The following is an 18,114-nucleotide window of genomic DNA, read 5'->3' on the forward strand; positions in this document are numbered from 1 at the left end:
TTTTTCCCCCCACTGTACACCTTAGCCAAATACATTTAAACTCAGTTTTTCACAATTCCTGACATTTAATCCTAGTAAAAATTCCCTGTCTTAGGTCAGTTAGGATCACCACTTTTTTTTTAAAGAATGTGAAACGTCAGAATAATAGTAGAGAGCATGATTTATTTCAGCTTTTATTTATTTCATCACATTCCCAGTGGGTCAGAAGTTTACATATAATTATATAATAATTTACATTTAGCAATATCCAAATAATATAATGAACAACAGAGGTTTTATACTTGTAATCAATCAATCAATCAATCAATCAATCAATAATCATAATCGAAACAAAATACCTTATTGTACCTTTTTTTTTTTTATCTGATTTTAGAATGCAGCGTGATCTGAATTTATCTCGAGATGAAAAAACAAAAGTAGCTCTATCTTTGAGTAAGGTCATATTTGACTAAAAAATTCCTCAAGTGTAATTTGTCACGAAATGTCCTCTTGGATCACTGAGATTAGGATCTGTGCTTATCTATTTAATATTTAAGATATTATGCATTTTACCACAATTTCCACAAAATCCTAATTACCGTAACAGTCCAAAAACAGTTATAAAAAAATGTAATTTCTAATATTTTTTTATATTACTCCCCTAATGTAAAGGTCTGAGTTAAATAACACTGACAATAAAAATGTTTAAAATTAAATAATATTATAATTAAATTAAATCTGACTTTTTCCCAACATGTCCACAGACACTGTGTTTGTACATATTATAGTTTAATGTAAACTTCAAGTACAGTGGGGAAAAAAAGTATTTAGTCAGCCACCAATTGTGCAAGTTCTCCCACCTTAAAAGATGAGAGAGAGCCTGTAATTTTCCTTCTAGGTACACGTCCAACTATTACAGACAAATTTAGAAAAAAAATCCAGAAAATCACATTGTAGGATTTTAATGAATTTATTAGCAAATTATGATGGAAAATAAGTATTTGGTCACCTAGCAAACAAGCAAGACTTCTGGCTCTCACAGACCTGTAACTTCTTCTTTCAGAGGCTCCTCTATTACCTGTATTAATGACCTGTTTGAACTTGTTATCAGTATAAAAGACACCTGTCCACAACCTCAGCCAGTCACACTCCAAACTCCACTATTGGCCAAGACCAAAAGAGTCAAAGGACACCAGAAACAAAATTGTAGACCTGCACCAGGCTGGGAAGACTGAATCTGCAATAGGTAAGCGCTTGATTTGAAAGGAATCAACTGTATAATTATTAGAAAATGGGAAGACATACAAGACCAATGATAATCTCCCTCGATCTGGGGCTCCCGCAGATCTCACCCGTGGGGTCAAAATGATCACAAGAACGGTGAGCAAAAATCCCAGAACCACACGGGGGGACCTAGTGAGTGACCTGCAGAGAGCTGGGACCAGTAACAAAGCCCTGCCATCAGTAACACTACGTCCCAGGGACTCAAATCCTGCAGTGCCAGACGTGTCCCCCTGCTTAAAAGCCAGTCACATGTCCAGGCCCGTCTGAAGTTTGCTAGAGTGCATTTTGGATGATCCAGAAGAGGATTGGTCATGTCTTATGGTCAGATGAAACCAAAATAGAACTTTTTTGGTAAAAACTCCAACTAATCGTGTTTGGAGGACAAAAGAATGCTGAGTTGCATCCAAAGAACACCATACCTACTTTGAAGCATGGGGGTGGAAGAGACTCATGCTTTGGGGCTGTTTTTTGCTGCAAGGGACCAGGACCACTGATCCGTGTAAGAGAAAAGAATGTGGGGCCATGTATCGTTGAGATTTTGAGTGAAAACCTCCTTCCATCAGCAAGGCATTGAAGATGAAAGCGTGGCTGGGTCTTTTAGCATGACAATGATCCCAAACACACCGCCCGGGCAATAAGGAGTGGCTCAGTATGAAGCTATTTCAAGGTCCTGGAGTGGCCTAGCCAGTCTCCGATCTCAACCCGATAGGAAGTCTTTCGAGGAGTTGAAAGTCTATTGCCTGGCGACAGCCCCAAAACATCACTGCTCTAGAGGAGATCTGCATGGAGGAATGGGCCAAAATACCAGCAACAGTGTGTGAAAACCTTGTGAAGACTTTACAGAAAACGTTTGACCAGTGTCAAAGGGTATATAACAAAGTATTGAGAAACATTTGTTATTGACCAAATACTTATTTTCCACCATAATTTGCAAATCAATTCATTAGAAAATCCTACAATGTGATTTTCTGGAATTTTTTTCTCATTTTGTCTGTCATAGTTGACGTGTACCTATGATGACAAATTACATTCTCTCATCTTTTTACAGTGGGAGAACTTGCACAATTGGTGGCTGACTAAATACTTTTTTTCCCCACTGTAGTTACCATTTTAATGATTTATGGACAAACTACAGCAACATATTTTGGGTTTTATCTAAATAAATTAGGTTTTTCTAAAGTAAAATGGTATAAAATCACGATATTTAATCCAGACGCATTTCGGAGAATTTGGGTTGAAAATGTACAAAATTCAGACGAAAATGAAAAATGTATTGAAAATAAGACAAAACTAGATATACTAGTCCTCAGAATGATAGTTGATTTTTGCAGATGCATCATGGTTTTGTAACTCAATTTGCTACAGACATGTTTAAAACTGGTTTCATGAGAATCACCCATATAAACAATTTGATTTCATGTGACAAACAAAAAACACAAATTCTCAGTCAAAGACATCAGACAGAGCATAGCTCCTCAATTCTTTTTAGGTCCCCTGATCGGGTAAATGTCTTTCCACAATGAGAGCAGTGGTGTGTCTTCTATTCCTGTATTCTTTCATGCTTCTTAAGATGCCTTAACCGCTTAAATCTCTTTCCACACAGGGGAGCAGTGGTAGGGCTTACCCTCTCCAGTGTGTGTCCTGTCATGCCTATTCAGGGCTTCTAACTGGGTAAAACTCTTTCCACACTGGGAGCAGAGGTGAGGCTTCCCTCCTGTGTGTGTGTTCTCTCATGTTTTTTCAGATACCCAAAGTGGGTAAAACTCTTTCCACACAGGGAGCATTGGTAGGGCTTTTCTCGCGTGTGTGTCTTCTCATGCTCTTTTAGGTTCCCTGACCGGGTAAAACTCTTTCCACACTGCGAACATTGGAAAGGCTTTTCTTGCGTGTGTGTCCTCTCATGCTCTTTTAGATTCTCTAACCGGGTAAAATTCTTTCCACACTGGGAACATTGGAAAGGCTTTTCTCCTGTGTGTGTCCTCGCATGCCTATTCAGGTCCCCTAACTGGGTAAAACTCTTTCCACACTGGGAGCAGAGGTGAGGCTTCTCTCCTGTGTGTGTTCTCTCATGTTTTTTCAGATACCCTAATTGGGTAAAACTCTTCCCACACAGGGCGCATGGGTAGGGCTTTTCTCGTGTGTGTGTCTTCTCATGCTCTTTTAGGTTCCCTAACCGGGTAAAATTCTTTCCACATTGGGAACATTGGAAAGGCTTTTCTCCTGTGTGTGTCCTCGCATGCCTATTCAGGTCCCCTAACTGGGTAAAACTCTTTCCACACTGGGAGCAGAGGTGAGGCTTCTCTCCTGTGTGTGTTCGCTCATGTTTTTTCAGATGCCCTAAGTACGTAAAACTCTTTCCACACTGGGAGCAGTGGAAAGGCTTCTCTCCTGTGTGTATTTTCTTATGATCTTTTAGGTTCCCTAACTGGGTAAAACACTTTCCACACTGAGAGCATTGGAAAGGCTTCTCTCCTGTGTGTATTCTCTCATGATCTTTTAGGCTCCCTAACTGGGTAAAACGCTTTTCACACTGAGAGCATTGGAAAGGCTTCTCTCCTGTGTGTATTCTCTCATGCTCCTTAAGGCTCCCTAACAACCTAAAACTCTTTCCACAGTGGGAACAGTGGTAAGGCTTCTCTCCTGTGTGTATTTTCTTGTGTATTTTCAGGCTTGCTAACTTAGTAAAACTCTTTCCACAGTGGAAGCAGTGGCGCTGTCTCGCTTGTTTGGACGTCTCTGTGCCTGATTCCTCTGAGGGACTCTTCCTGCTGTCAGAGTGAGAGTCGGGTCTCTCTCCTGCCAAAGACAAACAGAGTATTTAGTTCAACAGAGTATTTAGTTAAACAGAGAGATATAGTATTTAGTTAAACAGAGAGAGAGTATTTAGTTAGAGACCTGAATGAAACCTCCACATACATGTTACTTTGACATCTTAGTCGTTTAGAAGACGCTCTTATCCAGAGTGCAAAAAAATAGTAAAAATAGAGAAAAACCCTTGAATGAGTAGGTGTGTGTCCAAAACTTTTGACTAGTAGCTAATGCTAAAAATTACTTATTTCTCATGAACCATAAGTCAGATTGACTCCAGATTTGGTATATATATATACACTCAATGAATTAGCCTCTAATGAATTTGAGAATGATTAGTTTGCTGCATTCAAAGTCGGCCACGCTACACTAAATGGCACCATATCACACCAGGGCTCTATGAATTTAATAGATGGACACGGAGCCATGAAATCTGTGTATGTCCTTAGGAGCTCTAAACGTCATAAAGCTGCAAGGCGTTTTCATTGCAAGTTAAAGCGTACCGTTAGCTAGCTAAAGGTTAGCTGGCTGGCTCGCTAGCTAACGTTACGTGTATGGTCTGTGTAGTAATATTATTCCGTATCTCAGAGCCATTTGCATTGCTAGTTATAGCCTTAAATGGTAGCTAGCTAGCTAACATTGAACCTAGATAGTTGGTTCGCTTTAGCTACCTGCAGATTCATGCAGGGTAGTAACGTTGTGAGTTGGGATTATGGTTCATTGTTTAGCTAGCTACATGTCTAAACAAAAGACTCCACTATGCAAGTAACCATTTCACTGTACCAATTACACCTTCTGTATCCTGTGCATGTGACAAATAAACTTATATTTTAATTGATATAGTGTGTGTGTTTACCAGAGACGGTAATGTGAAGAACAACATGACCTGCACCCAAGTCAAATTAGGATATAACGTTAAGCCAACAATACAGTGTCCGAGTTCTAGAATTCTCCTGTAGAATGCCCTACTTTTATTTAATCACTCTCACAACCATAAGCTATTTTCTGCAATTAGCTCGCCATTAACTTGTAAACAATGATCTTGTTGCGAGTTTATTTTCCTGTAATAATGAATACAAATTAGCAAAAGTTAAGCAGTTGTCAGCTACAGTGGGGAAAAAAAGTATTTAGTCAGCCACCAATTGTGCAAGTTCTCCCACTTAAAAAGATGAGAGAGGCCTGTAATTTTCATCATAGGTACACGTCAACTATGACAGACAAATTGAGAAAAAAAATCCTGAAAATCACATTGTAGGATTTTTTATGAATATATTTGCAAATTATGGTGGAAAATAAGTATTTGGTCACCTACGAACAAGCAAGATGTCTAGCTCTCACAGACCTGTAACTTCTTCTTTAAGAGGCTCCTCTGTCCTCCACTCGTTACCTGTATTAATGGCACCCGTTTGAACTTGTTATCAGTATAAAAGACACCTGTCCACAACCTCAAACAGTCACACTCCAAACTCCACTATGGCCAAGACCAAAGAGCTGTCAAAGGACACCAGAAACTAAATTGTAGACCTGCACCAGGCTGGGAAGACTGAATCTGCAATAGGTAAGCAGCTTGGTTTGAAGAAATCAACTGTGGGAGCAATTATTAGGAAATGGAAGACATACAAGACCACTGATAATCTCCCTCGATCTGGGGCTCCACGCAAGATCTCACCCCGTGGGGTCAAAATGATCACAAGAACGGTGAGCAAAAATCCCAGAACCACACGGGGGGACCTAGTGAATGACCTGCAGAGAGCTGGGACCAAAGTAACAAAGCCTACCATCAGTAACACACTACGCCGCCAGGGACTCAAATCCTGCAGTGCAAGACGTGTCCCCCTGCTTAAGCCAGTACATGTCCAGGCCCGTCTGAAGTTTGCTAGAGTGCATTTGGATGATCCAGAAGAGGATTGGGAGAATGTCATATGGTCAGATGAAACCAAAATAGAACTTTTTGGTAAAAACTCAACTCGTCGTGTTTGGAGGACAAAGAATGCTGAGTTGCATCCAAAGAACACCATACCTACTGTGAAGCATGGGGGTGGAAACATCATGCTTTGGGGCTGTTTTTCTGCAAAGGGACCAGGACGACTGATCCGTGTAAAGGAAAGAATGAATGGGGCCATGTATCGTGAGATTTTGAGTGAAAACCTCCTTCCATCAGCAAGGGCATTGAAGATGAAACATGGCTGGGTCTTTCAGCATGACAATGATCCCAAACACAACGCCCGGGCAACGAAGGAGTGGCTTCGTAAGAAGCATTTCAAGGTCCTGGAGTGGCCTAGCCAGTTTCCAGATCTCAACCCCATAGAAAATCTTTGGAGGGAGTTGAAAGTCTGTGTTGCCCAGCGACAGCCCCAAAACATCACTGCTCTAGAGGAGATCTGCATGGAGGAATGGGCCAAAATACCAGCAACAGTGTGTGAAAATCTTGTGAAGACTTACAGAAAACGTTTGACCTGTGTCATTGCCAACAAAGGGTATATAACAAAGTATTGAGAAACTTTTGTTATTGACCAAATACTTATTTTCCACCATAATTTGCAAATAAATTCATAAAAAATCCTACAATGTGATTTTCTGGATTTTTTTCTCTAATTTTGTCTGTCATAGTTGACATGTACCTATGATGAAAATTACAGGCCTCTCTCATCTTTTTAAGTGGGAGAACTTGCACAATTGGTGGCTGACTAAATACTTTTTTCCCCCACTGTATATGATCATTATTTGAACTGGCTAGCCAGCTAACTTATTGTTAGCTAGCTAGCTAACAAACTAGAAACAAATCGAAACATTGTTTGGAAAGTTTGCTTTTAGTTGCCTGGTTTGCTAGATTGACATATACTAAATTCATTTTTAAACGGATGGGTTTATTGGTGATAAAATACACCAGGTATGCTATTTTGTGGTCCTCTGTAGCTCAGCTGGTAGAGCACGGCGCTTGTAACGCCAAGGTAGTGGGTTCGATCCCCGGGACCACCCATTCACAAAAATGTATGCACGCATGACTGTAAGTCGCTTTGGATAAAAGCGTCTGCTAAATGGCATATTATTATTATTATTTTGGACCACCAGGCTGCTGATGATGTCATGCAGCCTGTCATTTGTGTTCATACTTTTTTCATGACGACAACGACAAGTTTGATGTCGGACGACAATAGAATGTTCAGGATATCACTGCAACAACTGTATACAGGCATGTCGATAGACGTAGTCCAAACCAGCCTTTAGCCTTGATATCTTTGGTTGTTTAGTACGCTACCGTACTCACTCTGTTTAGCACATGGCCTCACATGGTCTACCCTGCCACTACCGTACTCACTCTGTTTAGCACATGGCCTCACATGGTCTACCCTGCCACTACCGTACTCACTCTGTTTAGCATATGGCCTCACATGGTCTACCCTGCCACTACCGTACTCACTCTGTTTAGCACATGGCCTCACATGGTCTACCCTGCCACTACCGTACTCACTCTGTTTAGCACATGGCCTCACATGGTCTACCCTGCCACTACCGTACTCACTCTGTTTAGCACATGGCCTCAAATGGTCTACCCTGCCACTACCGTACTCACTCTGTTTAACACATGGCCTCACATGGGAATCCTTAAAGAGATGGGTGGGGCTAAAGGCTTTACAGGGTGTGAACGATGCTGAATGGGTGTAGATAAAGAAGAGCTCTCTAGTAGGTCGACCAAAACATTCAAGGGGCCATTTTCTTAAAAGTGGGGTTACAAGTTTATCAACTTTCAAAGTAGAATTACTTTCCTGTTGTTCCTCAACAGTAGTGTATGATACCATATCTCTACTCTATGATATACCATGTTCTAGAGTCTCTACTCTATGATATACCATGTTCTAGAGTCTCTACTCTATGATATACCATGTTCTAGAGTCTCTACTCTATGATATACCATGTTCTAGAGTCTCTACTCTATGATATACCATGTTCTAGAGTCTCTACTCTATGATATACCATGTTCTAGAGTCTCTACTCTATGATATACCATGTTCTAGAGTCTCTACTCTATGATATACCATGTTCTAGAGTCTCTACTCTATGATATACCATGTTCTAGCTCTGAGTCTCTACTTTTATCCAATGTAAAAAACACTATTTCAAATTTTGCTACATAAGACCGAATCGAGCTGGTCGGTCACATATGCCTGTTAACCCGGCAGCATACCGACCTGTTAAAGTTGCTCTTCCCATAATGCAACAGCCAGTGAGAAACAGCCACATCACATCACGTTCAACTAACATCATGAAGCCAAGCGTTACAATACACACATGTTCAGATCATAAACATACATATATTATCATAACACACATGTTCAGATCATAAACATACATATATTATCATATATTACCATAACACACATGTTCAGATCATAAACATACATATATTATCATATATTACCATAAGCATCCATCTCAATAAAGGTGCTAACCCCATGATTAGGCAGAAATACAACTCTGGATTTAAACATGTACGTCACCCCGGGAATAAGCAACCAAGCGGGGACTACAGCCAGGGACAGGGACAGGTTGAAGAGGTCCGCAGCGCACACTCTGAGGACACGACCGGGGATGCCATCTTGGCCGGCGGCTTTTTAAGTATTTTATTATTTTGATAGTTTTCCTGCTGGCATTGAATGCTGCAGTACGGGCTCTCATCATGGCACAGATTTCTCTGTTCATCCAGGTTTTTTTTTGGTAGGGGTATGAGCGAATTGTTATTGTTGGGAACAACACATTTCCTGATGAAGCCTGTGACTGACGATGCATATTCCTCAATGTTGATGGAGGAGTCCTAGGTAAATGAATCTTTGAACATATTCCAAATCAGTATTCACAAAACAGTCCTGCAGCTAGCAGTCCTAGCTGCTACCTAGCTATGAACCTTCAATCAACCTAAACCTAAACTTTAAAACTGTGATCAAAGCCACCGTTTGTGAATGTGCTGACTAATTTTTAATTGTGAAAATTTGCCCACCAAAGGATGGAAATCACCATGGTAACACACATAACATTGTAAAGGAAACACTAAGCATGAATTGTTCCATGTAATATGCATATTGTATTATGATGTGATTCACTCATTCATATTAATGATATGATTTGATTCTCATATATTATACAGTGCCTTCAGAAAGTATTCACACCCCTTTACTTTTTCCACATTTTGTTGTGTCACAGCCTGCATTTAAAAATTGATTAAATTGAGATGTTTTTGTCACTGGCCTACACACAATACCCCATTAATGTCAGAGTGGAATTATGTTTTTAGACATTTTTTACAAATTCATTAAAAATGAAAAGTTGAAATGTCTTGAGTCAATAAGTATTCACCCCTTTTTTATGGCAAACCTAAATATGTTCAGGCGTAAAAATGTGCTTAACAAGTCACATAATAAGTTGCATGGACTCACTCTGTGTGCAATAATAGTGTTTAACATGATTTTTGAATGACTACCTCATCTCTATACCCCACATATACAATTATCTGTAAGGTCCCTCAGTCGAGCAGGGAATTTCAAACACTGATTCAACCACAAAGACCAGGGAGGTTTTCCAATGCCTCGCAAAGAAGGGCACCTATTGGTAGATGGGTAAAAATAAAAAAAGCAGACATTGACTATCCCTTTGAGCATGATGAAGTTATTAATTACACATTGAATGGTGTATCAATACACCCAGTCACTACAAAGATACAGGCGTCCTTCCTAACTTAGTTGCCGTAGAGGAAGGAAACCGCTCAAAATGTGGCAAACATTTTTACTTTAGGTTTAAGCGTATCCATTAAGCCCACTTCCATCTTTGGATACAAATAAGAAATAACATGTGCTGCTGTTTAATGTTTCAACCAATTCGTCTGATGTTATATCATAACAGTTTTTATTCTAAGTCAATCAGATGTTTTATCATTAAGTCATTGACAGGATGAAGTAGCACAAAAATCACTCCCTCTATACAGAATGTAAACGGCAATAAATAAATATTGTTCAGCATGACCAATACTAACTGTGCATAATATTGTAGTCTATAGTGTATATTTATACCCCAAACCATTGGTTTCCAAATATTTCATGAGTAGACTTTGATATTCTGTCCTTTTCACCATAAATCACTGTTGTTACAAATAAGCCCAGTACGCTCCTATTGAGCCCCAGTACGCTCCTATTGAGCCCCAGTTCGCTCCTATTGAGCCCCAGTTCGCTCCTATTGAGCCCCAGTTCGCTCCTATTGAGCCCCAGTACGCTCTTGAGCCCCAGTTCGCTCCTATTGAGCCCCCAGTTCGCTCCTATTGAGCCCCAGTTCGCTCCTATTGAGCCCCAGTACGCTCCTATTGAGCCCCAGTACGCTCCTATTGAGCCCCAGTACGCTCCTATTGAGCCCCAGTACGCTCCTATTGAGCCCCAGTACGCTCCTATTGAGCCCAGTACGCTCCTATTGAGCCCCAGTACGCTCCTATTGAGCCCCAGTACGCTCCTATTGAGCCCCAGTACGCTCCTATTGAGCCCCAGTTCGCTCCTATTGAGCCCCAGTACGCTCCTATTGAGCCCCAGTTCCCTCCTATTGAGCCCCAGTACGCTCCTATTGAGCCCAGTACGCTCCTATTGAGCCCCAGTACGCTCCTATTGAGCCCCAGTTCGCTCCTATTGAGCCCCAGTACGCTCCTATTGAGCCCCAGTTCCCTCCTATTGAGCCCAGTACGCTCCTATTGAGCCCCAGTACGCTCCTATTGAGCCCAGTACGCTCCTATTGAGCCCCAGTACGCTCCTATTGAGCCCAGTACGCTCCTATTGAGCCCAGTACGCTCCTATTGAGCCCCAGTACGCTCCTATTGAGCCCCAGTACGCTCCTATTGAGCCCCAGTACGCTCCTATTGAGCCCCAGTACGCTCCTATTGAGCCCCAGTACGCTCCTATTGAGCCCCAGTACGCTCCTATTGAGTCCCAGTACGTTCCTATTGAGCCCCAGTACGCTCCTATTGAGCACCAGTTCGCTCCTATTGAGCCCCAGTACGCTCCTATTGAGCCCCAGTACGCTCCTATTGAGCCCAGTACGCTCCTATTGAGCCCAGTTCGCTCCTATTGAGCCCCAGTACGCTCCTATTGAGCCCCAGTTCGCTCCTATTGAGCCCAGTACGCTCCTATTGAGCCCCAGTACGCTCCTATTGAGCCCCAGTACGCTCCTATTGAGCCCCAGTTCGCTCCTATTGAGCCCAGTACGCTCCTATTGAGCCCCAGTACGCTCCTATTGAGCCCCAGTACGCTCCTATTGAGCCCCAGTACGCTCCTATTGAGCCCCAGTACGCTCCTATTGAGCCCCAGTTCGCTCCTATTGAGCCCCAGTACGCTCCTATTGAGCCCCAGTACGCTCCTATTGAGCCCCAGTACGCTCCTATTGAGCCCCAGTACGCTCCTATTGAGCCCCAGTTCGCTCCTATTGAGCCCCAGTACGCTCCTATTGAGCCCCAGTACGCTCCTATTGAGCCCCAGTATGTATTGAAACACTGGGATAGTGTGTTGATATTCCTATTATTCAACAAACATGAGCATAAATATGTATTTGTTCAGATTTAAGTTGATTAAAACACACAAAAAAGACAGTTATTCATCTAGCCATAGTGCCTTTACTAAGAGATTAAATCATTAGGAACAATCAGAAACCTCTGTCCTCTCTCCAAGACGTTTGGAGTGGACAGGAAGTCATTGATGCAGATAGAGAAGAATAAGATGAGGGTTGAAGGACAGGAAGTCATTGATGCAGATAGAGAAGAATAAGATGAGGGTTGAAGGACTCCCTCTATACAGAATGTAAACGGCAATAAATAAATATTGTTCAGCATGACCAATACTAACTGTGCATAATATTGTAGTCTATAGTGTATATTTATACCCCAAACCATTGGTTTCCAAATATTTCATGAGTAGACTTTGATATTCTGTCCTTTTCACCATAAATCACTGTTGTTACAAATAAGCCCAGTACGCTCCTATTGAGCCCCAGTACTCTCCTATTGAGCCCCAGTTCGCTCCTATTGAGCCCCAGTTCGCTCCTATTGAGCCCCAGTTCGCTCTATTGAGCCCAGTCGCATTGAGCCCCAGTTCGCTCCTATTGAGCCCCAGTTCGCTCCTATTGAGCCCCAGTTCGCTCCTATTGAGCCCCAGTTCGCTCCTATTGAGCCCCAGTTCGCTCCTATTGAGCCCCAGTACGCTCTATTGAGCCCCAGTGCGCTCCTATTGAGCCCCAGTACGCTCCTATTGAGCCCAGTACGCTCCTATTGAGCCCCAGTACGCTCCTATTGAGCCCCAGTACGCTCCTATTGAGCCCCAGTTCGCTCCTATTGAGCCCCAGTACGCTCCTATTGAGCCCCAGTACGCTCCTATTGAGCCCCAGTATGTATTGAAACACTGGGATAGTGTGTTGATATTCCTATTATTCAACAAACATGAGCATAAATATGTATTTGTTCAGATTTAAGTTGATTAAAACACACAAAAAGACAGTTATTCATCTAGCCATAGTGCCTTTACTAAGAGATTAAATCATTAGGAACAATCAGAAACCTCTGTCCTCTCTCCAAGACGTTTGGAGTGGACAGGAAGTCATTGATGCAGATAGAGAAGAATAAGATCAGGGTTGAAGGACAGGAAGTCATTGATGCAGATAGAGAAGAATAAGATGAGGGTTGAAGACGGAAGTCATTGATGAGATAAGAATAAGATGAGGGTTGAAGGACATCAGGGATAGTTAGGGCTGGACAAATATGGAAACAAATTATTACAATTGGACGACTACTCATGCAGTTAGTTAGGGCCCCGGGGCATTGTCATATTGCTGTCCTGCATTCATCCAGGTGATTCTGTTTTTTGGTCCAATAACACAACAGTAGAGAGGGATATTTGAAACTGTCTTCAGACAGGCTTTAGGAAGACAAGTTGAACTAATTAACAACAACAGCAGAAAATGTGAATCAGCTTTCAGATAATTCATTGAAAGTCGTGTGTGTTATGGTCTGTGCATGGTGGCTTCTTATGCAGGTTTTTGTTCTAACCAAGCAATAACGCACCAGATTCAACTAATCATGCCTTGATTGAAGTCTATGATTAGTTGAATCAGGTCACACCCCTCTTATGATCTCTGTGGATATGATTGGACACACCCCTCTTATGATCTATGTGGATATGATTGGACACACCCCTCTTATGATCTCTGTGGATATGATTGGACACACCCCACTTATGATCTCTGTGGATATGATTGGACACACCCCACTTATGATCTCTGTGTATATGATTGGACACACCCCTCTTATGATCTCTGTGGATATGATTGGACACACCCCTCTTATGATCTCTGTGGATATGATTGGACCCCTTGTTATGAGTGCTACTTCCATTATGAATAGTAATGATCAGTTTATTTTTATAACTTTAGGGGAGATTAATATAATCACATTTTACATAAGAAATGTCCGTTTGTAAGTTTTGAACACTTGGAAATGAATTCAAATGGATTATTTAAGAGGTGGTCTTATTTGGAACAGTCATGGTTTTAAATCATTCAGTACCCATTAAGCCCAGTCTGGACTTTATATTTGAATGTGTTAAACATTTTTGTAAACAATGTCATAAAACTTCACATGAGATTAATTATAAAAAAAATGTAAGACAGTACTTACTGGTATTAATCAGATCTCCCGTATCCTCCTCCTCTTTCAACGTGACAGTAATCTCTCCTTCCTCCTTCACTCCAAAAACTGCATCCTCCTCCTCTTCTTTCACTCTGAAAGCTTCTTCCTCTTCTTCTTTCACTATAACAGCTTCACCCTCTACTTGTTTTTGTATTGTAACATCCTCCTCTTCCTCCTCCTCTTTCACTAGAGCTTCTTTCTCCGTCCAGCAGACCTCCTCTTCTTTAGCAGGAGGAGAGTAGCTTAGTGAGCTCATGGTCGGAGATGTTAGCTAGTTAGATAGCATTAGCAACTAACCTAGTGCTACTGTTAACTTAGCAAGCCAGCTACCCAATAAACAACGTAAATATGACATTAATTGGGCCAACAAATAGATACGATAGAAGTATGTTTAAAACACACTGAATAATATACACCAAAACAGTCTAAAGAGATTTAATGTTTTCGGCTATGTCGGCTACCAAGGTGGCTGACTAACTTGTTATTGTTGAAGAAGCGTCCACCTGTCCACTAGATTATACGTCACACTGGCAGAATCGCCTGAAAGAGGCGCATCGCCATCTGCTGACTGGAGTGGGTAAAGCAGTTGAGGAAAATATTTTATTTATTTAATTGAAGCGAGATATATGGAAATGTACAAAGAGAAGCTTGTGTTGATTGATTAGTGCAGATGTTTAATGAGTGAAAATTGAAATACTATACTACTGCACATCTGCATAAGCATTTAAGGCTATTTCATATTCACTTAAACAGATATAACAATTAACAGCTAGGTCATTACTGTCATGACTCGTGATGGTCCCACGTGAGAAGCCCAAGATCAGAATACAGAGAAGCAACAGTCTACAGATCTCTCTCTCTCTCTCTCTCTCTCTCTCTCTCTCTCTCTCTCTCTCTCTCTCTCTCTCTCTCTCTCTCTCTCTCTCTCCTCTAGATGTTTGGGATCATGAAGCAGCAGTCTGATAACCTGCTGTCCTCTCTCTCTCTCTCTCTCTCTCTCCTCTAGATGTTTGGGATCATGAAGCAGCAGTCTGATAACCTGCTGTCCTCTCTCTCTCTCTCTCTCTCTCTCTCTCTCTCCTCTAGATGTTTGGGATCATGAAGCAGCAGTCTGATAACCTGCTGCTCTCTCTCTCTCTCTCTCTCTCTCTCTCTCTCTCTCTCTCTCTCTTCTCTCTCTCTCTCTCTCTCTCTCTCTCTCTCTCTCTCTCTCTCTCTCTCTCTCTCTCTCTCTCTCTCTCTCTCTCTCTCTCTCTCTCTCTCTCTCTCTCTCTCTCTCTCTCTCTCTCTCCTCTAGATGTTTGGGATCATGAAGCAGCAGTCTGATAACCTGCTGTCCTCTCTCTCTCTCTCTCTCTCTCTCTCTCCTCTAGATGTTTGGGATCATGAAGCAGCAGTCTGATAACCTGCTGTCCTCTCTCTCTCTCTCTCTCTCTCTCTCTCTCTCCTCTAGATGTTTGGGATCATGAAGCAGCAGTCTGATAACCTGCTGTCCTCTCTCTCTCTCTCTCTCTCTCTCTCTCTCTCTCTCTCTCTCTCTCTCTCTCTCTCTCTCTCTCTCTCTCTCTCTCTCTCTCTCTCTCTCTCTCTCTCTCTCTCTCTCTCTCTCTCTCTCTCTCTCTCTCTCTCTCTCTCTCTCTCTCTCTCTCTCTCTCTCTCTCTCTCTCTCTCTCTCTCTCTCTCTCTCTCTCTCTCTCTCGCTCTCTTTTATGAACACAGGATTGATTGATTGATGTGGGGGTTTTTATGACCCCTCTCGCCTTTCCTAAATGTTTTGCAACAAATGACTTCTTGTTGGTCCCTGGTATTGGCGATCTGAATGTCTCTGTGGACATTGGATGACAATGTCATATTCTTTATTGTTTTGTGATGTCATTAAGGATGGTATTACTAAATAACTGCATCTCTGGAAGTGTACACATTTCAGTTGTCAGGTTTGCGTCTAAATGTTGTATAAAATATATGATTAAGTATGAGAATACGTTTTGTGAAGATAGCGACGTGATTTTAACCTTTTAAATGTTATCAGGTTTGCATCTAAATGTGTATAAAATATATGATTAAGTATGAGAATACGTTTTGTGAAGATAGCGACGTGATTTTAACCTTTTAAATGAGATGATGGTTTTTCCATATAAACGTTTGCCAGTCAGTAACCACGCCCAAGTCAGCAGACATTGGGTTGGTGTGATGGAACTCCACCTTTTTACCAACAAGCATAAAAAGCCTTGAAAAACAAATTAACATCAGACCAGACAACATGCAGCGCGAGCTGAATATGGCAAAATGGTTTAAACGCTACAGACCAGGAAGCCCCACGGCTTAAAAATGGTTTAAACGCTACAGACCAGGATACGTGAAGCGTGAGCTAAACGTTACAAAATGTTTAAGACCAGAAAGACCAGGAAACGTGAGTCGTTAATCCACACGTTTGAAATGGAGAAACTCTGAAACTCTCAACCTCTACAAGAGGTGAAGAAGGAGACAATGTACTAGACCTTGTCATTTCGGTCTGCAGCTGGCATGTATAGTCGTCTAGAGAACTTTCACTAAAAGACACGAGTTGGGAAGGACAATCCCTCTCTGACAACCGTTGGTACATCTGAAATATCTTATCGAAACAGATCAACTCTACGAACTACAGGGTACGCTGAAGTATCTCTGGTGGGCAAACCAGTGTCCTACATCAATCAACTCAACTATCGAGGACAGCTACACGTAAATACTTGTTGCATTTCTAATCCGAATGAGTTGTGATTAGGGTCTAAGCATTTGTATTTCCGTGAGCGTAGTTTCCAAAGTGATAACGATAGCTTGAATCTCTGTCTCTCCCTTCCAAGCATTCATGCTATTGTTAGTCCAGTCCACTAGGGACCTGTTTTCATTGTATTACATTAGTAATCAATAACCTATGTGTGTGTGTGTGTGTGTGTATTGTGTTATTATTTAGTTAGTTAGTAAATAAATAATTAAGCCAATTTGTGTATTGCTGATTCATCAATAAGGTTAGGGTTCCTGCAGGTTCAAGGATTATACGACGTTCAGAATGAGACTGATAAGTGGTAAATATTTATTAAGTGACTGTTATCGATATATAACATATATATCTTCTAAGAGTTTAATTCGGGAGATGGCAACTGGTTAAACAACTTCTTCCGTGGTGCCCCAAAATTCCTAATGAGTTAATTGTTACATTATTAATTTAATCTAGTGATTAAATTAAACATAGTTAGTTTATTCGATAAATAACAGTCAATACATTAAAGTAAGACACAACAATACTCCTAAATAGTGTAACAATATTTAGATGTATATAATGACCATCCACTAACACAATTAAACTATATGAATATTATTTTTATTCAGAAAGATATGTTAAAATATGTGGCATTAATCAAATCCTTTTTACACTCATCAACAGTGTTTTCTCTGACATGGTGGAATAATACTGATGGGAACATTCATGAGGTAGTGAATGTTTTTTTAAATGTCAACAACTTACCAAATGTTGTTATCAGAACAACATCATCTGTAGCTCAATTGGTAGAGCATGGCGCTTGTAACGCCATGGTAGTGGGTTCGATCCCCGGGACCACCCATACGTAAAAATGTATGCACACATGACTGTAAGTCGCTTTGGATAAAAGCGTCTGCTAAATGGCATATTATATTATATTATTATCACGTTGTCATAGACTTTTATCACAGCCAGAAGGGGGAAACCCAGACACATCACAGGGGCCAGAAATCTGAAAGATCCATTTAGAACTTCTTCTCACCACAAAATGTGGTGACGAGAGGAGGTCCAGTGGCAGGAAGTGGGAGAAGATGGACAGGAAGTGGGAGAAGATGGACAGGAAGTGGGAGAAGACGGACAGGAAGTAGGAGAAGACGGACAGGAAGTGGGAGAAGACGGACAGGAAGTGGGAGAAGATGGACAGGAAGTGGGAGAAGACGGACAGGAAGTGAGAGAAGATGGAGTGAGCTGAAACTTGGCCGACATTCTGCACATTTTCCCATAGATGAATCATTCAATCTCAATATAGTTTTCTGTTCCCCAAAATTAGAATCTGTTACCGACAGAGTGCACTAAGTTATGTAGAGTGTCTGCAGCATTGAAGGTCCCCTAGAACACAGTGGCCTCCATCTTAAATGGAAGAAGTTTGGAACCACCAAGACTCTTCCTAGAGCTGGCTGCCCGGCCAAACTGAGAAATCGTTTGGAGAAGGGCCTTGGTCAGGGAGGTGACCAAGAACCCGATGGTCATTCTCACAGAGCTCCAGAGTTCCTCTGTGGAGATGGGAGAACCTTCCAGAAGGACAACCATCTCTGCAGCACCC

At 41.5% G+C, this 18,114-nt stretch overlaps 1 protein-coding gene across 1 annotated transcript; it reads right to left on the reverse strand.

Annotated features, from left to right (window-relative positions):
* Window positions 1-2,884: 2,884 nt before the first annotated feature.
* LOC121570332 (zinc finger protein 883-like) lies at window positions 2,885-17,805 on the reverse strand. Its single transcript, XM_045205843.1, has 3 exons — window positions 17,554-17,805; window positions 13,763-13,853; window positions 2,885-4,059 (listed from the first exon to the last, which is right to left on the reverse strand). Exons 1-3 carry the CDS (start codon window positions 17,803-17,805, stop codon window positions 2,927-2,929), a joined length of 1,476 nt encoding a protein of 491 aa, XP_045061778.1. The 3' UTR covers window positions 2,885-2,926.
* Window positions 17,806-18,114: the final 309 nt, after the last annotated feature.

Source organism: Coregonus clupeaformis, chromosome 20 (genome assembly GCF_020615455.1).
Source record: "Coregonus clupeaformis isolate EN_2021a chromosome 20, ASM2061545v1, whole genome shotgun sequence".
Classification (NCBI taxonomy): domain Eukaryota; kingdom Metazoa; phylum Chordata; class Actinopteri; order Salmoniformes; family Salmonidae; genus Coregonus; species Coregonus clupeaformis.